Consider the following 25,394-nt stretch of genomic DNA (forward strand, 5'->3'; position numbering starts at 1 on the left):
CATGTAGGAGCATATTCCGTGCCATACACTGGGATTCAAATATTGGCCTGTTCTCCAGGCAGAACTGCTGGATGATTTTAGTATAGTGATACGTAGCACAGGAAGTATCTAAACATTTTAGTATCATAGATACGCCAGAACGATATCTTGATAAGTTTGCTAATCTAGCAGAATCTCAATGGGCTCGAGATAAGAATATGGCAAATTGAAAAAAAATGTCGTCACCGAAGCAAACATCTTACTCATAGAGAAAGAGCAGATTACATAATTGATATTCTTTATTTTTCTTTAGTTTTAGCTAATCTGATGAAGCTACCTCAATAAAGAAAAGTGTTGATAATAGCCAGATATGGTGTGAAAAAAGAACAAGTTTTTCGTAACTTTAAAATCCATTTAAACGTTTTCAATTGTAATATGGTAGTTTTGTAATATTTCAAAAGTGATCATTAACCTCTTCTTGTTATTTTCATCACACATTGCATGATGACATGCGGTCGTACAACTGATCATGCTGCATGTTAGTAAATGCATTTTTAGCGTTTGTTTCGGACTAATTCGAAGCGTTTTATATGCAAGTAGCACGGGAAATTTCGTTGTGTGGGTAGAGGCTGCTTGGACGAAAGTACATCTGATGCTTGGTACATATTTTGTTTGCAAATTCTTTATCTCAAGAGTGGTAGAAGCGGTCTTTTCTTCATGACTGGAGTGTAGTTTAAGGGAACGGTTGCTTGTCGATTGTTTAGTTTTCATTGAAAAGGTTCACCAAAAATTGAAAAGTTAGAAAAAACTCGCGTATTTTGCATTGCGGACTTCAACAGAAAAGTCCAAACCTGTCAATTGTTTACGGTATGTCGATTGATAACTGGCTCCTCAGCCTCCTTTAGCGTTTTTGGAAGCTGCATCAGATCAGCATTAACGACCTGCCTGTTCGTCGACGGAACCCTACTTTCAGGTCATGTGAAGTGGGAATCGGTGACAACTCCATGGTCCATGGTCCATTTATCCATTATTTAATTTTTTTATGCTTTCAATTATGTATATTTACTACTTTTTCAGTTTTTATGTTATTTACTCTCACTAACAAAGGCTCGTTCTCCAGTTTTATGGCTTGAGAATGTCAAGAAAGGGAATGAAGCAAAAAGCCTTATGAAGTTCTGAGTCAGAAGGAGTTTTAATAGAGGATGGGGTCCATTGTTGATCTTGCCTTTCGATTGCGCCACTCCTTGTATTTTCAGTTCAGCAATATTCATTTTTAATGTTAAAAAGAGAGCCGGTTCATTGTCTGGCTTTGTGCCCGCCTGTCCGTCTCTTTGTCCGTCTGGCTCTTTATTGATAAGGAACCTTCAAAAGACACTGCTCTGGACATGTCAGTGTGTTGATTTTTACCCACTAAAACCCCCTCCGACTCTCCTCTAACTCATGGAACCACCTTTAGGTATTAAATCACGGGTAGGAGCTACCTTACTTTGGTTAAATTTCCTTCCGTCTACCCGCGGCGATCGTAACCGCGTTTTCCTCAATTCTTCCGCTTTTCGCAGTTTACTTTGGGTAATTGCATCATGGAGTCCATGGGATCCCAATTCTTCTGGGAAGATACCATTCTCCGGACAGAATTCTCCGGTGATCACATTTCACCTAGTAGTTCATCTAAATTCCTCATTGCTTCCACAAATCGCGGGCATTGGGAGAATACGTGCGCTGCTTCCCTCGGAACCATATCGCAGTTTGGACAATCAGGTGAAGTGTCCAATTTGAGCCTATAGAGGTATTGAAGGTAAACCTATACAGGTATTGACGTGGCCTGTTAGGAACTGGGTGAGATTGTAATTGATATTCCCATGCTTTCACTGTAGCCATTCCTTCATGTTAGAGATGAATTTTTATGATATGTCCAATGACTCTTGTTTGATCTAATTTTAAATCTCTCTCTTTCGGCTTTTTCCACTTCCGATAAAAGAGAGATGGAATTGATTATTTATGTTCTTCATCTACACCATTCTGGAGATGACGAACGTCGCATCATCTGAGACGGTCTGGAAAGCAGAACACACCCTTAAGGATGTTCTTCTGTAGACCGCATTCTGATTATCTGCACTAGATAAGATATACAGCGTTTATTCCCAAACTGGTACTGCGAAATTTTTCTTCTGGCGCTTCCACGTTTTCCTCAGCGAGTACCAGCCCAGCGCTTGCCAAGCATCAGAACAATTCAGCATCTGCGAGATCCACCCAACACCGTCGTCTCCTCCGGAATCGGAAACTTAGTTGTAGATTAATAGGCCCAGTACAGAGCCACGTGGGACACCCGCGGAAATAAGTTATTCTTGAGGTGAATCTTCGGTGTTATACCGGAGCTTCCATTCTCGAGAATAACAGTTCGCAATGGCAGAGAGATAGGTGAGAACATCAATGGTCGACGGGGATTTATATATGCGGCTTCAGTTGGTCGAATTGAATGCATTTTTTACATCCAGGGATACCAGAATGCAATACTAGTTGATACTACTCTTTCCATGAATTGTATTTCCGGACAAGTCAGCCATCAATTTGATGGCATCATTGGTTGTGCACTGTGAGCTTTCGCTTGATAATACACTCAAAGTCTTTCCTGCTTGTTGTAAGAGGCGACTAATTGGGATAGAAATTCATGGGCTAGGAACCTGCAAATTTTGATACTGCATTGCTACCAAAACGTCAACAACAACTTGGACAGGAACTGACCTCATGGCAAGGACCTTTGGCTATTGAAAACGAACTATGATGGGTTTCTGGACTGTACGCACGCTCCTTGAGCGACGAGCAACGATATAAGCTGGAAATTCTGGGTTTAAGCGAAGTAAGATGGTGGGACTCTGGAGAGTACTCCGCTCCCTCTTGGCACACTTTGGGCAACGTTCCTTTGTACCCTGTGAAGCCAAGTAACAGCAGACGTGAATCCAGTGTCGGATTTTTTCAACCCAAACATGAAATCACCTTCCTGGTTCCCTCCGATTTAGCTGACATTTCCGCCTACCTTTTAGGTCCGGGGCAGCTTTGACCTTTTTTAGTATCTCCGAGTAGGACAGATTTCAATTTTGCACCCTCGATTTCTCCCTCGCCTTTTGACCTTGGTCCATTTACCATTTTCGGTGGCCTTAGGTTTTGCTTCGGTTTCCGATGATCGTACTAAGGAGTGAGGTTGCCTCCATCGCTTACTTTCACATCCGTTCTTCGGTACTGCTTGTGTGTTTTTTTCCTCCTCGCTAGAGGGTAACCATGTTTTCCCCGCACTCTTTTATGTAGTGGCAGGTCGTATACTGCGATTAGGTGTTATTTGGTTCGCCCGTAATGCTCTTTGAACGGCCGGTTTCAATTTTTGCTTGGATGCTCTTTGCTCCTTATGTGACCTATTATAGAGGAGTCATGTTTTTAATAGTTTGGTGCACATTGTGCTTGTTCTAGATCAACTGGAGCAGCTCAGCTATTTCTGCTTCAAACTGCTAGAAGGTAGATCATCAATATCAAGGATCTATTTTCTGTAAGTCTTGATTGGGTTGCCCTTTTTAAACACCTGTGGAATTTAATGTGCTTTCCAGACTTCTTGCCATCTTTGGCATTGTTGGAGATCAAAGAATAGAAGAGCTTTTACTGAATGGGTCAATCCATTGATCTTTCAATATCTCTTGCGGTCGTCCTTTCTGGGAAGATTTCCTTTCTTTCCATCGATTTCCTTTTATTCCATGATTTTTTGCCTTCGTTATGAAAACTATAGAGGTGTTCTTGGCAAGTTCTTGCTATGCTTGAATACTTCTTTCTGCAAATCCAAAACACTTATAGCGTTTGATGCCACGTTGGCCAAGTTGTTCATCACCGAGGCGCTACTTTCGAGAGTTATCGGCCGCCGAGAGTTCGGTTCCCCATCTTCTGTCTACCTTTCCGTCTGTCTGTCCATCCATCTGTCTGCCTATCTGTGACATGCACTTTTCACTAAAACGACTGTACCGATTCACACTTAATTTCGGTGGGAAGCTGGGAACTGCCCCAGTTGGTGCAGGGTTTGCTTTCCGACCGTGATTGGAAAAAGTACCTTGACATCGAGTGATAATGCTAGTATTTAAGACCAATTTTCTGTATCTGGAGTAACAAATAAAACTTGTTTTTTTTCGTTGGTGTAGATATTTATTCTTGCAAATATCGATATTTCGGGAACCACTTGTTCCTTCATCAGTGCTAACAAAGAGCAGACTTCTACTATAATGTTGTCTACATTTTCGATACTGTATTTGACAATTGTTATATTTTGTCTGGTGAGCGACATTTTTCTTATTTGCGTCCTAATTTTCGTCTCGTTTTCGTTAATTCGTACAGCAATTTCGTTTATTGTTTTGTCGAGGTTTATAAAAACCTCCTTTGCTGACGTAAAAGATTGCGTCATGATTCGGCTTTAGTTGTAGAGCAACGTGCCTTTTGTGTCAACAGGCAACTTTCGTATAGCCTACTTCAGTGTCAGATTGAACAGTAGACGTGCTAGGCCATTTCCTTGCTTTAATCCGACCTCTCCCTTAAACGCCTCTGCCAGGCTGTTACATGACGTAGAAAGCAGGGAAATACGTCTATAATTGTCATATCTCAACATGTCACCTCTTGTGGATAGGGCATATCACACTTGTTGACTATTCTCATGGAACCTATGGTTTCAGATGGTGAGAAATAAATTATGGCTACCTTTCCTGATCCACGGACCGCCACTTTGGCCTGCCTTGCTGGTTCACTTTTTGATGTTCGATTGTTGACTCTATTTCTTCTAATGCTGGTGTTTTTTATAATTCCTGGTGATTGAGTTGTGTGTTAGGGGTTGAGAAGTTCTTTGCAATAAAGTGCCTATCTCTTACGTGTTTCACCTTCGTTCCAATGATTTTTTCATTTTTGCTTTGACAAAGGGTGGTTTTGGTTTGACACGCTTCAGGCTCTTCACTGCTTTGTAGGCTTGTCTTGTGTTGTTGCTTGCAACGTTACCGTCAATTATGTTTGATTCACGGATCAAACGATTTCGGTTCTTTTGGCTTAATGTTTTATTAACTGTTCGCAATTTTCTCTCTTCGTCCTTGCGTTTCGTTTTATATGTTGTCTGAATGCTTCGTTTTTCTTGTCAAGCGCTTTCTGGCATTCATCGTCAAACTAATTATTTCTCCGTGGCCGGGATGTATATTCAACCCCTTCTCTCGATATTGTTTTAATAGCACAATTTAGGTCATACCGGGTGCCATGTATAGACTTCCCTGTGAGATTCTGGAAAACAGGACCTAATCCAGTTTTATCTTGTAGGTAGGTAGGTAGGTATCAGTGGCCGCTCCGAGGAACCCAATTAGCGCTTTGGCGCGCCGTTTTGATGCCACAAACTCCTAAGACTGTGACTGTTGTTATAGGAACAGGGAAGCAGAGTCCAGCTGGCTCGGATCTTCAGAGCCACGAAGGAAAGCAGCTCTCCGACCCTGCAGCTAGAAATCTCACTGAGGTCCCCAAAGAATGGTTTACCCAGTGTCCGCAGCCTGACTCGAGCCAGAGCTGGGCAATCGCAGAGAAAGTGCATGAGGGTTTCCCCTCCTTCTCCGCAGCTTCGGCAATGCGAGTTGTAGAGTAAGCCCAGTCTAGCGGCATGGTCCCCTATGGGCCAGTGCCCCGTGCAGACTGCCGTAATCTTGAATGCATTTGTACGCGTCTGGCACAGGAGCTCTCGGCTGCTAGGCAGTGCGAGCAGACTCAGCCCCCGACAGCCGCCAGCGGAACACCGACTGTATTCCCCGAGGGACTGTCAAGAGCAGAGCCTTGCCTGGCCAATCCGTCAGCCCGCTCATTCCCCCCTATGTTCCTATGCCCGGGAACCCAGAGGAGAGTGATCTTGAGCGTGCCGCCCAGATGGTTGAGCGTGTCTCTGCACTACCCCACCAACCGGGAAGATGTCGTCGTTGAATACAAGGCCTTGATGGCCACTTGGCTGTCGGTCAGAATGGCTATGTTACGCTTGGGGCTCGAATCACGCTCCAGACATCGACAGACTTCCAATATCGCCAGTACTTCCGCCTGGAATACACTGGCGAAACCTGGGAGACCATACGACTTGGATACACCGTGTGTATTCGAGAAAACCCCCACGCCGATTCCATAGGCCATCTTTGATCCATCCGTAAAGAATACCGTGTCATAGTCTTGCAATACGCCGCCGGTCTTCCACTTTGCCCTGGTTGGAAGGTCCACAGCAAAGTTTCTCGTGAAGTTCAGCTTGCGTGTGACATAGTCCGTGGGGGATGCCCAGATTTCGCGAGGTATTTCATCTAGAATGTTGCTGTGGCCGTAGGACTTCGCTGCCCAGCATCCGTACTCACGTAGTCTGACGTCACTGCACGCTGCAACATATTTGATGTGGAGGTCTAGGGGGAGGAGATGCAGGAGTACATTGAGAGCATCTGCCGGGCAGGACTGCAGAGCCCCCATAGCACCTGCACACGCGGTTCTTTGAATCCTATTAAGCTTAGTTCTATTGTATTTCTTCTTCAAAGCCTGCCACCATACAATAGATCCGTACGTCAGGATCGGACGCACTACAGCGGTGTACATCCAGAGAACCATCCTCGGCCGGAGAGTAGTAGTAGTCTCCGGCTATTAAGTAATTTTTTAGCTGTCCCACATCAACTTTTCGAAGTGGGTTGGTTTTTATTCCGCGCGTCTTAGAAAATTAATCTGTCGGAGTGACAGTTTACTCTCAGATATGATCTCACGTCGAGGATGCTGAATGACCATCTTTTTGTGAAGAGAACTGTCAACGAATGCCTCATAATTCATCGGGGCTACGGCAGGAGATGCAGCAAATAATAAACGGTCTTGCGTTGGGTGGAACAGAATGTAGGTTGTTGTTTAGGATCTGCGGGATCCTAAGTCCTCATCCACATGATGGTGGACCGGACTAAATGAGGAGCAACTTACTCCCACGTTTTTTAGTCCATGGATCCCTAGTTTGGAGCGTAGCACCCCAAGCATTAAAAATTGAAAAAATCAAAAATGACTGACGGTTTCGTCCAGGGCAGAGGCAACTCATCAGATGCTGCCTCACCTCTGCCCTGGGAGCAGCGTGACCGAAACAGAACAGAATGTGTTGCAATGCAGTCGTAAGGGGAAGAAAGACAAAAAAAATGGGTTTACCAAGAAATGTTGACTTAACAGTGATCAGCGAACAAAAGCCGTGCGCTTCCTGTTAAATCAAAGGACAGAATCGCCGTCTGCGTGGCAGTTGGGCATCACGGCAATTGCCTCATAGTTTGTTTTTTTGATAAGGTTTGATGAAAATCCCCTGCAACCAAAATAGAGTTTGGGCAATGTTGTCGTGATCTTGAGAATGCATCAAGAAGTGACTCCAGTGAGTGTTGGAATGAGCAGAAGACGAGCCTGGAAAGGTCGTAGGTATAGTTCGAGGTGTTATAGTAGCCGTCTTTGGCAGGACATTGGAAAAGAAGCACACAGAGGACTATCCAACGTCAACAGGATGTTCTGTAGTGCTACATGGTGGTACTATTGCAGGGTTAAGGTCGTGCCTTATTGATAAAACCAAAATGCTAGACAAAGCTTGATTTGAAGAAGCAGCCGTATGAACTGAGACGACTTAGATTTCGCACCGGTATTAATATCAGCTTTTGCCACGACGTTATATGGGGAATCGAGGTGACCGGGAAAATGCTGTCGCCCGATGAAGCAGACGAGAGTGTATCAGAAGAGAGTACTATCATCAATGAATGGACGGTTTTGGAGAACCAAACCAATAAAAATGCATCAACTGACCTGAAGAATGAAGAAGCAAAACAGTACGCAAAGAACATTACTCGAGCCACAGCGTCTGTATTTATCTTTATCTAAATTTCTTAAATTACAAAAGTTTGAGAGGTACCACTTGTAAAAAAAAATTAAAATTAAAAACTCAGACCTAGTCGTGCTTTAAAAACTACTACACAGCATTGAAACGCAGATTCACCAAAAAATGAAACGTCTAAAAGAGAGAAAAGCAATACTAAGTAAGGGACCGTAGGGATGCCATCTACTCCAAAAAGAACCCCTAAATGGATTCGTAAAACACTTCTTGGTTATTTTTAGTTCAGTGAAATGGCTTGAAATGATAAGGTCTATATCCACCTTCTCGAACTGGCTAACAAACTGATTCACTACGCGTGTTGACACGCACTTCACGAGACCAGCACTTAAGTGGGGCCGGATTCGAGGGGTTATGAGTCAAGTCATTGTGAGGAATGATTCAGCCCCCTTGGCTGGCAATAGACAACTAGGATTGATCACTTAACCTTTCCCTAATCTCTTGATTCGTTACAATTTTAATTTTATATCACTAGAGGACTGTAAGGCTGCTGGCAATATCCTTCTTCTGGCCTTTGATGAACAAAGTCATGACTTTGACGCATCAGCTAATCCGAAGAGTTTATTTATATATAATCGACAAGATTACATTTGTATCTGCTACCATTTCGAGCCATGATCATTCCAAAAAATATTTGGTATTAAAACAGCCGACAGTCATAAATTAATTCATTTTTGACAGATTATCATCGTATTTACGAGAAAATGACACCAATTAAATGATATCTGATTATTGCGAAGGTATATAACCGACATGCTTTGTCAGAAAGCCGACATCTTCTCAAAATGTCTCGATTAACAATTGTGTCCTTCATAATTATCTCGATTGGCATAGTATCAGCCGGTGTTATACCTGATGGATTATACCGGATGGAGAATCGCATCATCGGTGGATACGAGACAACTGTCGACCACTTCCCTTACCAGATATCAATCCGCTTTTTAGGATCCCATCGCTGTGGGGCATCTTTGATTCAGCCCAACTTCATATTAACGGCAGCGCACTGTGTTTACGGAGCAACAACCCTTTTCCTTCGATTTGTAGCAGGATCCAGCTTCCGTAATAGTGGTGGTGAATCATTGTACGTGGGAAAAGTTATCATTCACGAGGATTATGAACCATCAACAGGTACCAATGATGTTGCAGTTGTGAGAATGGATGGCTTCTATGAATATACGAACTTGATCCAGCCAATTGCCTTGGCCAGTAAAGCACAGCGATTCCGGATAGGAACAAAGGCTGTAGTTTCTGGATGGGGAACTGAAGAAGAAGGCGCATCAGTTATCCCGGTTCAGCTGAGATACACATATGTCTATGGTTTCGATTTCGACGAATGCGCTGAGGCGTATACAGAGATTAATCCAGTGGTACCTGGAATGATTTGTGCCTTTTATCCTGGTGGCGGAAAGGATGCATGTCAGGGAGATTCAGGAGGACCTATGGTGGTAGGCGATAAGCAAATTGGTATTGTATCATGGGGACAAGGCTGTGCAAGGGCTGAGTATCCAGGAGTTTATACAGATGTTGCATACTATAGAGACTGGATAGAAAAGTCACTTCTTTTGTAGAATTATAAGAACCATTTATCAATAAATAAGACGTGAAAATGAAAGATAGTGAGACTTTTATTCGTTTGGTTAACTAAAATATATTACATGTTTTTTCGACGATTATATGGTTATGATAAAAGAAAATGCGAATTGGACGACGAATTGTGGCAACAGTTTATAAATATGGTACCTTTGAGCAAGACTTAAGACGAAGACTTAAGAATTACGCGCAGAACAAAACGTAATCTCATCGTTTTTCAAGCGCTAAACTACTATGAGTAGCCCTTAATATTACGGTCTGCATCATATACTAGCGAAAGTCCACTAGCTGCCATGCTCAGATACTCTAGTTTCCAGGCCATGTTAAGTTGAAACGCAATGAGGCAGCGAACAAACAAGCCCAGGGGGAACAGGGGCGTCTTTACACGGGTCAGAGCCTTTCTGTGGAATCGGAAACGGGTTCATGGCTATGACTTTAAAAAATGAAAAAAGAAAGAAAGGGAACTATACTGGGCGGGCCTTCCAGAAATGAAGCAGTCCAGCGTGGTTATTGGGGGATACGAACCCAGGAGCGCAAAGGATTGCGTAAACCTCCCCAAAAGAACCTCCGAATCACAGTCGGAATTGTCACTGGTCACTGTCGGATAAACTATCACCTAGGAAAGCTACGGATATCTACGGACAGTGCCTGCAGGTTCTGTGTCTAGTGTGATGACATCTATATACATTCTGGGACAGTGTCCGGCACTTTTGCAAAGTAGGTCGAAGGATCTGGGAGAACACTTAATACACCAGACCATAAGTTGAAAGATCTGGAAGTATGATGCATATGACTTCAAAGTGACGCTCGAATTTTATTTCCTAGGATTCTGTAATTTCACGCGTAAGACTCAACTTTAACTTACTATTACTTTGTTAGTAATGATAGGATTTACACCAAACTTTCCAGTATGATGTTCCCTTTACAACTGATGTTAGAACTAATTTTGAACTCCTTTTTTATATATAAATTCAAGGTTGAAAAACGTGCCGGTTGACAGTTTCAACTTTTGCATTAAATTTTGTGTAAATAGGTGCAACCCTTTCTGAGAAAACTACGTTTGACAGAGTGACAGACGCCTCCAAAAATAGTCCAAATGAAAGAACGAATTATTTGAAAAACCTTTATTCATTCGATATTAATCTATTTATTTCAGTATTTAATTTTTAATAAAAACCAAATAAAAACCAATTTTAATCTTTTTTATAATTCTATCTTTATTCCTACAAATTTATCTACATAGTAAATAAATTTCACTCATTCAGTTGGTCATCAATCCACGACCTATAATGCGCCACTTCAACATGTACCCGTGGATATTCTTCCCTAGCACAGCCTTGCCCCCAAGATACCACTCCTACTTGGGTTCCACCGACAACCACTGGACTTCCAGCATCTCCTTCGCAAGAATCTCTCCCTCGTATTGGTGAACTAGTGCAAATCATTCCTTCCCTCACAGTATTGACTCCAGCATACGAATTCACGCACTCATCAAAATCCACCGCGTAAACATCCACTGAATACATCTTTACCGGCAAGAAATGGTCATCCTCACTGCGTGTTCCCCAACCTGCGATTGAAGCTTTAGTTCCTCTTCTGAATGCCCCGGCAGAACTGGCCAACCTCACTGGCTGGATGACACCAGTGTACTCAAAATGCTCTTTCAGCTTAATTATTGCGATATCATTTTGGAAGTCTGCGCTCTTGTAGTTCCCATGAATGATTACTTTATCAGCTCTCCGAGAAACACCGCCAGTAGTCCTTGAGTCAGTCCCAGCAACACATTTCAGGAATTCCACATGAACCTCTTCAACACAATGTGCTGCAGTTAGGACGGAATCAGAGTTCACTAGTGATCCACCACATCGATGAGCTCCGAGAACTCTCACAGAGATCAGATAGGGTACCTGATCGACACTTACTTCCTCACCGCCTATAATACGACCTAATGTTCGCGAATAGGGTCCTCCGGAGACTAGTGAAGTTAGAAGAGCAAATATCAGAATTATCCGGTACATTTTGAAGCGATCAGACCACTTTTTGGAATTTCTGGTTTATATACCTTCAATACAGTCCAGTTTATCATTTATCTTTCAGTCATTTTCTGATAAACGCTATTTAATTTGGGGAGGTACAGTTAATAATTGTTTTATATCCCAATTTCAAAATTAATGACTTAAATTTGTGGCCATTAAGAAAATCTTGCGGTTGTCCTTTGAAGTTAGTAGAAGTTGTTAGAGTGAGTTTGGTGGTCTGCCCATTAAACAGCAGCATAAAAATTCAAACAATCTTAAGTTTAGTAAGCACCGGGGGAAATTGGCTGAGCAAATCTCAGTTTTCATAGTAAAATAAAGATATCGCTGTTGTAAGTTATTAACTGGCTGATCATACCTTCATTGTCATCAATAAGTTTATAACTCACCTAATCCGTTGAACTTTAGATATACTTTTGTTGTAAAGATAAAGATAGAAATACGCTTTTGACTCATGACTTCCGTTGTTCACAATAATAAGGTCCATATGAAACTTTGAACTTATGGGGACGTCTACTAAAATTTCAAAATTCAATAAAGTAAAATCATTAATATATTTTATTCTAGAAGACATCAGTCATGTTTCGCAATCTAAATTTTTCAGTCCACTTTCGCCTTTTCCGGGGTCAATTACCCCCCATATTTTTCTACCCCTTCAGTTCAGTTCTTCAGTTTTCCCCATTATCCCTCTCTACTTCACAATTCCCATCGCGTCCTTCATTTCAATTCAATACTTAATAATTCAACAAATTAATTTTTGTATTTTTTAACAATCCAACAACTGGTCCCTTTCCCTTAAATTTCATAGTCTAATTCCAATTAAGTAACTGCAAATTCTATTTTCAAATTCTGAATTGGCCGGGCCAACCGTTCGTTGATCTTCACAAACTTGCCCATGTTGCACATTATTGGATGCAGGCAGGCGATTGATCGTGGTTGAGTGTAGTGACCCCCTTCACACTTCAACATAACAGTGTACGTTGCTTTTGACGCTGAGCGGGTGTGGACTTTTAAGTTCAAGGCCGTAGACTGGGAAAGAAAATTTGTGAGGCCGTAACCGGCTGATCGATTGACAGCGGAACAGTTGAACCGGAGAGTTGAGGTTGCGTAGTGCGGGAGAGTAAACGTATAACTAAAGTGAAGTAGTCCAAGGAGTTCTGTTTGAACTTTTTGTTCCGAGAATTCTGTCGTAGATAAAAAGGGCTTAGTGAACGCATGACCATCTCGGAATTCACTGGAAATTTTTCAAATTGCTGAGGGAAGACTAGCAAAAATGGATAATATTCAGGCGACGATTCTGGTTGAATAAAAATTTGTGGAGTTAAATTTGAAAAAGGAAGAGTCAGAAGATTCAGACGTTTCAAGACGAATTTGATATTAAACCAATACAAATCACGTGGTTATTGTGAAAGGATTAAAGATGACATTCGGTTTCATTCAACAAATCCGGATTCGTTAATTTCATACTGTTTTCTTATATCTCCAAGGACAACAAGGATGATGCATTGAGTGAGAGATCAATAGAGAGAGTAGCGTACAGAAATTGCACGCATGGGTCGATCAGTAGGAGTCCAACTGCAACCGCCCTTTTGTTTCGTCCCAGAACTCTTGATTTTGCTGCTTAAACGCCTGCTCCGAACACGTGAGTCAGTTTCAGAGTTTTTATTGTGCTTATTTATTTGTTTCACTGAATACTCTGACTGCAAACAACACGCATTATTTTCTACGCGCAAACGAACGTTGTGCAACTAAACCGCGATCCCTTATTCTTCTTTAGGGCAAAGGAGTCTGCTGTCCCCCACCTTGAGCATAAGTTGATGAACCGCTTGGTGTCATTAGTCGCTTCCATATTTAACCTGATTTTGGGATTCTGGGTGGTGTTGTTATTGGAGCTCGGAATACCATGCCAACGAGATAGTGATGCGAGTCTATATTGGTCCTCTTGTATATCCTGATATTCATCAAGGTTGTGAGGTGGTGGCGTTTGATCAGGACGTGGTCAATTTGGTTGAAAGTGGTCCCGTCTGGAGAGGTCCACGTTTGTTTGTGCACCACTATCCGTGCAAACCAGGACCTTCCAACAAGCATTTCGTGTGACACTGCTAATTGAATAATCCGCAGTTCGTTGTCATTTGTATTTTGATGTAAGCTGTGGGAGCCAACGTATCACTTGAATATGGGCTTTGTCCCTACTCCCCAATTATGATTTTGATATCATACCTGGAACAGGCTTCGAGGGTTCGATCTACTGCCACTTAGAAGGTATCCTTTCCTGACTCTGCAGTCTCCTCTGTAGGGGCGTGAACGTTAATGAGGTTTATATTTCTAAATTTGCCTTACAAACGCATAGCCGTTCGCTTATATTATCAAAGGTGACAACAACGGGTTTCATATTTTGGTTCGTTTAAAAATCTACTTCAAGCACATGAGTACTGGATGGCCACTATAATATATGGTGTGGTGGCTCTTCTCCAGGAAACCGGTCACTATCCAACGCAGTTCCTGCAATGCAGTTACATCAGCCCTATATTGGGACGGGATATGGGCTAGCTGCTTGGCAGCTCCATCTCTGCACAGGGAGTGCACGTTCCATGAGAAAAAGCGCAAATCGTTATTCCGTTGTCGATGCCGGGTTCGTCGTTGTAAAGTCGATCCTTTCCGAGGCTCCTTCTGTGGCTTCGTCGACTCGCCTTCATCCTTCTCCGACTGCAGCTTGTCGTTAAGAAAGAACTTCCAGGGGTCACCACATGGAGGTGGAGATTGGATTTGATAGTAGAGCTATTGGTATTGGTTCAGCAAACGTTACTTAGGTTTTATGCTTCACCGTGGGTACCAATCCACGTTTTGCCCTGGGACCTATACTACCCTTCCCCCCTCTTGCGGACGATAAATTCAGGTTCCCCGAAAAGAATAGCACATCAACATATTGTTTCGGCAATAATGCAGGATTTCAACAAATAGAAATATGATTGCGTCACCTTTCTCGATAGTACCCAGACTTTTGATAGAGTATGAAACAAAGGAAAAACATGTTCGTTATTTTGAAATCCCATATGAAAAGTCGATTTTCCGTTTGAAGTACAAAAGTTTCACATTCAAAAATGATGCAATCAGAGCAGATATTTTCCTTTGTGTGAGACAAAAATCGTACTAAAATCGGTTCACTGTCTGTCTGTCCGTCTGTCATACGAGATTTACTTCGAAACGCCTGGGACTACCGCCATGAAATTTGGTGAGAATGGGTGGACCGCTACACGTGCAGCAAGTCCCATCATTTTGTGTGACAATGAGGGCTCTATGCACTTGCGGCTTGAAGGTTCACCGCCGCGGCGAGCGGCCAGACGCAGGTGGGTGCCGCGGCTAGTTGTGAGGTGCGGTGAGAGACTATTTCAGGGGTAATAATTTTTTAAGTTAGGCTGACCGCGCGGAGCTTGGGAGAGGGATCTCCCGCTTCTTCTTTCATTCCCTCCATTACTCTTGCGTGGTTGGAGTTCGAAGTTAAACCCAACCGTTCTCTCTTATTCCCGCGGTAGGGTCCCGTTCTCAGAACCTACCCAACCGAACAATCTGAGATCAATGATGCGTCTATACAAAATCAAGGCAAGGCAATGAATGGCTCAAGTGGTTAGAACGGTGGGGTGTCGTAGCGGTAGTTCGCGGATCAAATCTAATTGGTGGCTGAGGGTTTTGTTATCTCGGCGAGCGCAATGTGGACCACATTGCCTCTTACGGTGTACTGTAGTGTACCGTTATGGTCTTGAGTGAAATGCTGTAACAAGGTCCTGATCCAATATGAATTTTTGCGCCAACAATTATTATTAGCGTAGTGTATTAGAAACTTTGTGAAAAACGCTCTATACGTTCATTCGAGAAGTACAAAACTTGGCACTAGTATAAGCGATAATATAAGACATAGGGAAGTTTGAATGCAATCCAACTATTACCAACGAAGTTAGAGAAGCTCAAATTTCAGAATTCCACATTGTACATGTGTGACGTCATAATCTAATAAAGTGAACTCACATCACTCGTCATCTACTGCCCGACCCCACTAATTTGAGCAGAACTCGCTCCAATCTTCGCTAGATGGCGGGCTCAGTTGTATTACCGGAAACCAGTCTAGGTGCAGCCTGCTTTAGAGCTGGTGAATCCTACTCGATAGCACCACGTCAATGTTTAACCTTTTCATCGTTTTCATAAGTTTCGAAGAAGTTGCATAGTGTGGAATCCTATTCTTCTTTTCCTTTTCAAATTATTAACGGGAGATGTCAGTGCCCTTATTTTTTGCCAAACTCCAAGTGCCCAACTCCGTACTACCAAGAATAGAGGGGCTACCCGAGATCCACAAACCTGGCGACGAATTCCGAGGAAACTCGCCCACACAAAATACCGTCAGTGTTCAGTAGGTTCAAAGAACTAGGCGAACTTCCCACTCGAAAAACCATCAGGAATAAAGAAGAAAGAATTAGGTACTAGCACTGAAGAAGGAGGCACGTGGTCTTCGAAACTATCGTATGCGGGGAAAAAATAAAAATATTTACAGTATAAGGAAAAAAACCTAGTTCTCATTTTTCAACTTATAATAAAGAGGACCTCGTCAAAAAACTAAAAGGTGTGGAATTTGAGACGCCGAAGAAGATTCACAATGGAGATAGAGGACAATGGAGAACTCCCATTTCTTAATTTAAGGAACATTAGAGAGGAAAAGGCGATCCGTTTTGATATCTATAGAAACTTGGAAAGAAAAAAAAGAATAGGGGTCACACACTCTGCGTTATAGAAACGATGAAAGTGTTAAACAACGGCATCGTGCAACCGAGTAGGATCGACCAGCTCAAAAGCAGGCTAGTATCCTCCAACGACCGCAAATTAAAACATGAATCCAACGGGACACATAAAGTGACATGTCGAGGTTGCGAAAAGTACCACATAGGATACAGGCTAGATCAAACGATCTTTGTTGATTGGAGGACAGAAAATCAGAAAATCATAGTTATAAATCCTATCCCAACCGTTTTTTATTTAGATTCTACCATAAGAGTGTCTCTTCAAATTTTACATCTCAGGAAAAAGACCATATTTAAACATGTTGTTTATCTTATAAACTTCAGTTCTTTCATCCGCTCAAAAACAAACTCTCACACTTGCAGCAAATAAAATCAAAACTTTTTATAAGCAAATTAGTGCATTTTATTTTGTAATATTTAAATATTTTGCATGATATTCAAAAAATGAATTATGCGTTCGAATTAATCCAGGAAGCATAAGTTGCGACGTCGGTATATACTCCTGGATAGTCGGCTTGAGCACATCCCCATCCCCATGAGACGATACCAACTTGGGTCAATCCGCTGTTCAATGGACCACCGGAATCGCCCTGGCAAGCATCCTTTCCGCCTCCTGATACTGCAGCGCATAACATTCCTTCCAAAATCGGATAACCGGTGGGAACATAGGCATCACTACAGTATTTCTTGTCAACTATCTTCACCTCAACAGCTCGAAGATTGATAGGAATCTCGCTTGCTCCTTCGGACTCTGTACCCCAACCGCTCACTATTACACTCGATCCAACTGCAGGGGATGCACTCGGAAGTTGAATTGGTTGAATAGTGTCTGAGAACACCCAGTGTTCCTGACAAATGGCCAATGCTATGTCATTCTGTGCAGTTGATGGAGAATAGCCACTATGGATGACAATATTGTCAGGATAAATTGATGATCCACCCGAGTTACGTTGACTCGAGCCGGCGACAAAACGAAGGAGGAGTTTTGATGCTCCATAGACGCAATGAGCAGCAGTCAACACCACATTGGTTTTCAACACGGAAGCTCCACAACGATGAGACCCAATGTATCTGATGGAGACTTGATATGGATACTTCTCAATGGTTGTTTCTTCACCACCAATGATCCTGCCATCAGGAATAGGGACCACTCCCCAAGGAATGGAAGCTCCAAGAATGCCAGCGGCGAAAGTAGTGATTAGTAGTACGCGAAACATGTTTGCGAATACACTCAACTGTTGGGGAAGGGTTTTTATACGAAAAAACATCTAAAGTTGCCAATCAATTGACGCATTAGATTAGATTGTATCTATTTTTGACATTTTTTATTTATAATTAGGCAATAAATTCAGAGTGAATTGCATTGCCGCAAATAACTTGAATCATTTCAAATAATGAGCTTTTAATTGGCAGGAAGATTTATGACTTGCATTAAATCTTAGAGATTAGGACAGTAGAGTTTGATCACATCTTTCTGAATGAAGTGTTCAGATAGAATACAAAATTATTAAAGTATGTATTTTTAGAAACCTAATTGAGATCAAGACATTTCTTTGTTATCCTCAGGCGTATGTTTATGCACCTCAAAGATAGTGATGTTGTCAAAGTTCCTGCTTAAACAGTATTTCCAGAACTACGTTTGTCCTTTATTGTAATTTTATATCATCTAGTGACCAAGGAATCAATGTTAACAAGTCCACTCCATGAAATTTTTACGTACGCAACAACTGTGGCCCCACGCTGGGCGCCAATTCTGTTATGAGGAGAATTCAGCGTTGAATCACCTTGACACCAACACAGTCACCAAGACTGTCAACCAGCCAAAATCCCCTAAAATCTTTGCCAGTCGTGAACACCAACTGCGTGAGATAGTATATGGAATCGGACAGCACGTGCTGAAACTAACACGAATGCTAACAGTTCGGCAAGATGTGGGCCGGGGTTCTTGTTTCTCACATATTATGTCCCTGTCAGGACACAGAGATTTAACCACGTGCCTTGAGTCAGAAATCATCAAAAGTAAACCCACCCAGGGTAAACTACTCTATTAGGGACATGAAGTCTCGAGGCGGAGTGATACCACCAAAGATTTCAATCCAAAAGGAGCTTAAATGTTTGGCGGCCTTATAAAGGAGGGGACTAAATCACAAAAGCTTAACATGCGCGGAATGGAGGTAGGATTAGCTATGAGCTGATTCTGGCATCTACGCGACGAGTGGCCCCGTCTTCCTTTCCCGTTCATGGGCGGGCAGATGATATGATGGCCCTGCGGCGGCCCACCCCAACCTAATCGTTCGTCCGCTGTCGCTTCAAACATAATGAGGGAACTCTAATAACTCTAATCAAACGGGAGGACCTGGCCTCTACGTTGTATTAATTCCTTCCGCCATGATTGCTCAATCTGTTGCTAATGCGCCGGTTTTTCGCGGAACTCGTTCCGTCGTCGAGGTTATCCTTTCCACTGCGAAAATCACTAGCTCGAGCCGAAGTCAAGCCAGAAATTGTTCGTCAGAGCTATGCATGTTCGCCACAGCCACAACCCGGAGATCTTACTTATCCGATTGTTAACTTGTGGCAAACATTCCGTAATGACACGCGCCCAAAACTCCCGTCTAAGGACTCCCGTGTCGAACGATCCACTCCCATCGACAACCTTTTTGGATCGGTCTTGTTGTGACGCTTGCTCAGGAATTCTTCTTGCCAGTCGGCTTAATCACTGATTGTCTCCATCGCACCGTGACCTGAGCGACACTATCAGAAAATTCGGCTCTCGCAGGCAAGCAAAAACACAAATAGTGAACACCCTGAAATTAAAGTTCCATTCTCGTACTGGCGCCTACCAAGCACGTCACACACTTTTTACGAACCTTGTTCTTCTCCCTCTTCTTCGTTTTGCTCCTCAGAAACCCAATTCCCCGGCCATGTAGTGCCGAAAAGCGGAGCAGGCGGCCACAAGGACAAATTTTCCTTCCGTGGCTGAAGTCTGAAGACCCATATTTTAAATTTCGAATTAGAATTTGAAATTGGAGTATTCAAACCTTTGGTCTCGTTTCTCTTGGAGTAGAGGTAAAACATCGTCTTTGTTCTTAAAAGTCACAAGTCCCCAGTTGTTCTTAAAATTGGGGACTAGCTCAAAATGACTCCGCAAAATTGAACCGCTTGCTTTGTCAAGTCACAGCAATATTTGTCTAAGTTCCCTGTGAAGGTGAATGCGTGTACGTGTTGGACTTCCTTGAAGATACGCCACGGAATACCAACTTAATACCTCCTCTTCGCTAAAGAGCAAGAAAAAAATTGTTAACTCACGGAACTCCTTGCCCTTCGGTCTCTCCACCGGTTGAGCTCAGTATTCTTCGCCCCAAGGAGAACATAATCGTAATACCCAACACGGTCCCATCTGTCAGGCTCCTCAGCATCTCTCTGACGACGTTGTCTGGAGAGAACTCTCTGTGGGCATAAAGTTACAAAAAAACACATCCCACCTTTCACATAAGAAAAAGGAGTGCTGAACCCGAATTCATTTCAGAACAATTACCAGGATATCGTGCCCTCCCAATCTTCTGCAGGTAAGACTGAAAACCTCCATGCCCACTTAGAAGTTGGGTATGAAAATAACTTGTCTCACCATACTTCCGATTTAGCTAAGGATCTAGATTGCCAATGAGCCGTGCAGCTCATGTGATTCTCGACTCATATTGCCAAGAGATTTGCTACTCAGATAGCGTACTTTGCCGCTCTATACGGGCAACAACCTCTTTTAAATCTTCGCCTTTGCGAGTGTACGTGGTTTTACGTTCGCGATCATCATCAGAATCAGTTCTGGGACAGTGCGAGAAGGAGACGCAAGCTTCAAATTGACTACCGCGCTTTTTTCCAAGACAAGGCAAAAATCATGAGCCATCATCCAGCTGATCAATCGCATCGATATGCTACGTCTGCTATGGGCCTGTTCAACAGTGCCTCCGGCAACAAGTCCCGCAACCGAATGCCAAGTCTTAGTAGGCTATCATAGGAAGCGTTCCAGAGGTGCGAAGGAAAGGAAGGAGGGGATAACCGGCATATTGCGAAAGTGGTAAACACCGGGAATTCAGGAAGGCGTTGACTGGAATTAAAAAATGAAGTTTATTCAAATAAACCTCAATTATTACAGGGTCGCTTAGGACCTAGTACCCATATAGAAATTGCTATCGTTATTTCTGAAACCTGGTTGAATGACAGGATTTTAGATTCCGAGCTCCTCGAAGGTTACTCTGTCTTTCGTTGTGACAGAGACTGCGCTTGGCGAGACAACAGGCGGAGGTGCTCTAATAGCTGTTAAGCCCCCTCTCCGCGCCGAAATCATCTTATCCTGCTCTTCCTCCACTTACGATTCTGCCACCAAACGAGTTATTCCGCCAAACGTATACCCTTTTATCATATTCTGTGTACATTTTCCTTGCCTCAGTCCGCCTTCTCTGTTCGAGGATTTCTTCGACAGATTATCGGAGGTCCTAATCGTTTTGTTACCCTCACTTCATGTCATCCTCTGTGGCGACTTTAATTTTCCCATGCTCTCCTGGCCTGGCCTTCCCCTCCCTCGCTAATAACTCCACCCACTCTTCCCTTCCTTATCCGCTTTCATGTAGACCTGTGTCACGCTTGACCTTGTCCACTTTAACCTTCCTGTGCGTTGCCTTTCCCAATCCCGTCATGCACCGTCTTACAGTGCCTCTGAAACCCATCATCTTACTACCGAGTTCGATGCTCAGATATCCCAACTCCACGAACTCAGCCCTGGCGGCAATCAACTGGGTTGCCCTTCTCTCCCCATTACCGCGTGACCAAGCACTCAATGCCTTCTATACCATTTTATCTGATTTTCTTACCCTGTTCACCAGTCTGCCAAAAATTTCTTCAAAAACACACTGCGAGGAAGAAGTTCCTATCTTCTAGAACCTATGCTAACTTAGTTTTTTTAAATCTCTACGTTCCTCGGTGAAATCCTTAATACGTAAGTCCAGAAACGAATATTTGATCAGTGCTAAAGACTCACTAAAGCACGGAGACATAAAACCTTTATGGTCTCACATTCGTAACTCCCACTGTCGTGCCCAGCTATCCCCTCAGTTCATTAAATTCTCTGGCTCCTCAGCTAACTAACCCCAACTATCTTGTGATCTTCTCTGTCACTACTTTTCCTCAGTCCATGTTCTTCTTCCTGCTTCCCAATTCCTACCGCTATTGGATGAAGTCTTCCCTGCATCGCCTACCATTCCCTTTCTTACCCCTCTCCTTGTCGAGTATCTCACTGGCAAGCTTGATGCCAATGTCGGCCCTGGCTACGATGGTCTTCCAGACCTCTTTTTGATCAAAAATGGTCAGTCGATCTCCCTTCCCCTCACTCTTATCTTGAACAAAAGCCTCGAAGAGAAACATTTTCCCGGCTTGTGGGGAGAGGCTCTCATCATCCCCATTCACAAAAGCGGCGATCGTACGCTTGCCTGAATTGCCCTCCAAATTCCCTCCTCTCTTCCTGTTCCAAAATCTATGAAAGATATGTCAGCGACTGGTTGTCTGTCAGCGACTGCTTGGCCACCACATAGTGAAAGAGCATCACGGCTTGGTTCAGCGTAGGTCCACTGCCTCCAACCTACTTGGCTTTGCCAACTTTGTCGCCAAATGTCAAAATTCACGGCAAGAAGTACATACCATTTACACTGATTTCGCTAAAGCCTTCAACACTGTAAATCACAAGGTACTTCCATCCAAATTCTCTGTCAGGCTTTATACTTCGCTCCTCCTCTGATTTTGACCCCATCCAATCCTCCTTAGCACTCTTCAATTCCCTCGTGACGAAGACCCTCAAGTACTGCTCTGTGATCTGGTCACTTTCTTGAAACTGTGATTGTCTTGCTCTTGGAAATGTGCAACGTAAAGTCGCCCGTTCCCTCCTCTTTGAGAAAAGCTACCCTCGTGTGGACTACCCCTACCGCCCCTCTTTCTGAACCTTCCCTTCCTACAGCAGGATAGATCCTATCTGGATTTATGCACATTTTTTAAACTTTCCTCTTGTCTAATGGACTGCACCGCCGCTAACTACATCACGTAACGCAGACGTTTTCAACGTGCCCTTTGCAGAGCTCGAAATCTACTTTCATTCTCCGATTCCTAGGTGTTGCCGAAATTACAACGCACACCAGCTTGATCCTTGTAACTTCTCTACTTTAAGTAGTCTTAAGCATTGGATAAGATTATTGCTTTCTTCTCCTCCTGAAAACAATAAGTAATTGGAGTTTACTCTGTTTATTGTCTGATAAATAAATAAATAAACTTTGGTGGTGTCGGTGGGTCACTGGCACGACTGGTGAAGCCATGATATCGGCGTGCACCCTACTAAGATGGGCAGGTGGTCCCATAAAAAGAGCTCTCCATGTCGCATATTGCATTACCAAGCCATGTGAGACATCCATGCCTAGGTTGTGCTTATTCCCTAGTAGAAGACGCAACTACTGATGGGATAGTGAATTGGCCCGCCTTCGATCAGTCTGCCACCGAGCCAGACGAGCGCCTCAGAGGGCGATAGGGAGGAGTGAACAGGTACGAAAGGAGCATGTTTACAAGGTAGCCCGCAAAAACCTGAGCTTGCCATTCAGCGGAGCACAAAAGTATGCGATAAGGAGCTCTGCTCGGAAACGGAAGCGGTGGAGAATTCTGATGGGACGGTTGATCATCCCCACAGATCACATCCCCTACTCTCTAGTTGAAAATCGTCCAGGGATTATTCCCCTGTACCTCTGAATGTGATGGCAATTCCTCCAGTAACCACGGACGAACTGTTGGGGATCTACAGCAGAATAGGTGATAATGAAGCTCCAAGCCTGAACTGCATACCAAACAGAGCCCTTAAACTCGCCGTAAAATCCGCTGAATTGTTCGAAGCTCGCATATCCGAAGGGGTTATTACCTACAACATGGACGCAGTCGATGCTGGTACTGGCCCCTACGGCTGACAAACCTTCAGGCGAACTGTCATCCTATAGACCCACATGTCTTTTAGATACTATGGGAACAATATTGGTTGAAACCCCTATGGAGGATTTTCAAATGGGTAGTTTGGGTTCCGTAAAGCCTGATCAACCATTGATGCCATGAAAATTGTTACTGGTGGTGGTCCGTGGTGGTAATCCTTGGCGTTAGGAATGCATTTAATTCCACCAATTGGAGGCTTATGCGGAAGTGCCTGGCGACGATTGGTGTTCCCATCTATTTCGCAGTGATTGGCGGTAGCTACCGATGATGGACCCAAAGAGTACATTGTCTGCGCGAGTTTTCTACGGGACTCCGTACTGGGCCCACTGCGGTGGAACATCATGTACAACGATGTATTCTACCTTCCGGTCCCGGAGGAGGCGATAGTGGGATACTGCTATATGCATTGGTTGTAATGGTGTGCATCTAGACGATACTGGGTTATACCCTTACGAAGTAGTCAGTGCTGTTAAGGCCTATTTAGAGAGCGCTGGACTGGCACTTGCGGAGGAAGAGACGGGTGCGAATGCGATTCTCATCACTAATCGCCGGAAGGGAAATTACGCCCAACTTGGAAACAGCATGTGCACAATGCTTGCGAAAAGGGAACCACGGCGAGTATGGCCCTGGCAAGGATAATTTTTGGAGCAGGTTAGGTGAATCCGTTTACGCACAGAATATTGGACTCCCGGAACAGTACGCTGTCGGACTACCAACTAAACATCTCCCTGTCATCAGAAAACTAGCCTGGAACCGTTTGACACATTACTTCGGGCTAGCCCTCCCCCTCTCCCGGTATTGGGAGCCTTCAAGTCAGGGAATTCCTTTTACCAAGTGGAGGGGAGGAGAGGAAGGGAGTTGTCCCCCTTACCATCCGATCCCTCCGCCGGCCGAGTTTAATCTTCTTCGCAATATGAAGAGCCCGAACATAATGCGCAATACGATTCCAACTGCCAGCGTTCTTCAGCATCTCTCTGACAATGTAGTCTGGAGAGAGCTTCCCTGTGTCTGCTTAAAGCTGCTGACGATAGCCGTCCTACCTCTCGCAAGAGAAAAGGAGATGGCGTCTTGCCAATCCTGTGCAGGTAAGACTGAAAACCTCCATGCCCGCTTAGAAGTTGGGTAAGGAAGTAATCAATCTCACCGTGCGTTTCGTTCACCTACCCCAATTGTCGATGAGCCGCTCAGGCCATTTGCCCCTTGGCTCATTTTGCCAAAAAAGTTGCAACTCGGTAAGGGTGCGTTGACGTTCTTCACGGGCAACCACCTCTCTTAAGTTCTCGCCCTTACGTCGGTAGATAGCTTTGCGCTCCTTGGCAATCAGCTCATACCTCGCATACCTTGGACACCAGCCCATACCTCCGCACCATAGAGCAGATCCGACTGCGTTGCTCCCATAAGGAGATATAGCGATATAGGGCCCCCGATATTCGCCATTAGCCGATTCAAGGCCGCGTCCCTAGTATTTAACCGCTGGTTTTGACTCTATAGTCAACTCGCTGATCGATATGATCATGATGACTACTTTATTTTTTTCCAGCGCAAGGTTGAAACCGTGAGCTGGCAAGGATAATGCCGAATATGAGGGAGGTATACTTCTAGTCTCCTTATTGTGAGGGTGGTTAGCTCGATATTGCTTTATGTCAGCCCTATTTGGGGAAAGGCATTTAGCACATCATGTAATGCTCATAGACTGAGTGCGGTCTACAGGAGGACAGCCGTAAAGGTGTATTCTTCCTTCAGAACCATCTCAGATGAGGCTCGAATATTGACATCTTGGCAGACGAGATGACGAGTATATACAATCTGAAGTCAATCTCTCCTTTGTCGCAGATGAAGAACGCCGAAAGGGAGAGATCTGTAAATAGATAGCAGGAGCCCTTGGGAAAGAGTCCGTGGACACACAGGCTGACGGAGTATGGGGGATATCGCCAGTACCTCTCAAGGTTCTCGCTGAGAGGAAGTTCCTGAGGACGCAGAGCATATATTCTCCTCTGTCCAAAATTCAGGGATGAGAGGAAAAACTTAGAGGAAACTTAAGGGGAACCACTGATACCGGCAAATGTGGCGAGGATAATGCTA

The 25,394-nt window shown here is 43.8% G+C and overlaps 3 protein-coding genes across 3 annotated transcripts; 1 reads left to right on the forward strand and 2 right to left on the reverse strand.

Annotated features, from left to right (window-relative positions):
• Positions 1–8,673: 8,673 nt before the first annotated feature.
• On the forward strand, positions 8,674–9,506 carry LOC119653785 (trypsin beta-like). Its single transcript, XM_038058788.1, has one exon. It carries the CDS (start codon positions 8,680–8,682, stop codon positions 9,460–9,462), a length of 783 nt encoding a protein of 260 aa, XP_037914716.1. The 5' UTR covers positions 8,674–8,679; the 3' UTR covers positions 9,463–9,506.
• A 1,177-nt stretch (positions 9,507–10,683) lies between these two features.
• On the reverse strand, positions 10,684–11,526 carry LOC119653786 (trypsin delta-like). Its single transcript, XM_038058789.1, has one exon. It carries the CDS (start codon positions 11,500–11,502, stop codon positions 10,738–10,740), a length of 765 nt encoding a protein of 254 aa, XP_037914717.1. The 5' UTR covers positions 11,503–11,526; the 3' UTR covers positions 10,684–10,737.
• A 5,174-nt stretch (positions 11,527–16,700) lies between these two features.
• LOC119655861 (trypsin beta-like) lies at positions 16,701–17,546 on the reverse strand. The gene has a single exon (XM_038061981.1). It carries the CDS (start codon positions 17,519–17,521, stop codon positions 16,754–16,756), a length of 768 nt encoding a protein of 255 aa, XP_037917909.1. The 5' UTR covers positions 17,522–17,546; the 3' UTR covers positions 16,701–16,753.
• Between the last annotated feature and the right edge of the window lie 7,848 nt (positions 17,547–25,394).

This window comes from Hermetia illucens, chromosome 4, assembly GCF_905115235.1.
Source record: "Hermetia illucens chromosome 4, iHerIll2.2.curated.20191125, whole genome shotgun sequence".
Classification (NCBI taxonomy): Eukaryota; Metazoa; Arthropoda; class Insecta; order Diptera; family Stratiomyidae; genus Hermetia; species Hermetia illucens.

Excerpts from the sequence above, each read along its gene's own strand:
- LOC119653785 (XM_038058788.1), top strand. The coding sequence starts at position 8,680 with ATGTCTCGATTAACAATTGTGTCCTTCATAATTATCTCGATTGGCATA.
- LOC119655861 (XM_038061981.1), bottom strand. The coding sequence starts at position 17,521 with ATGTTTCGCGTACTACTAATCACTACTTTCGCCGCTGGCATTCTTGGA.
- LOC119653786 (XM_038058789.1), bottom strand. The coding sequence starts at position 11,502 with ATGTACCGGATAATTCTGATATTTGCTCTTCTAACTTCACTAGTCTCC.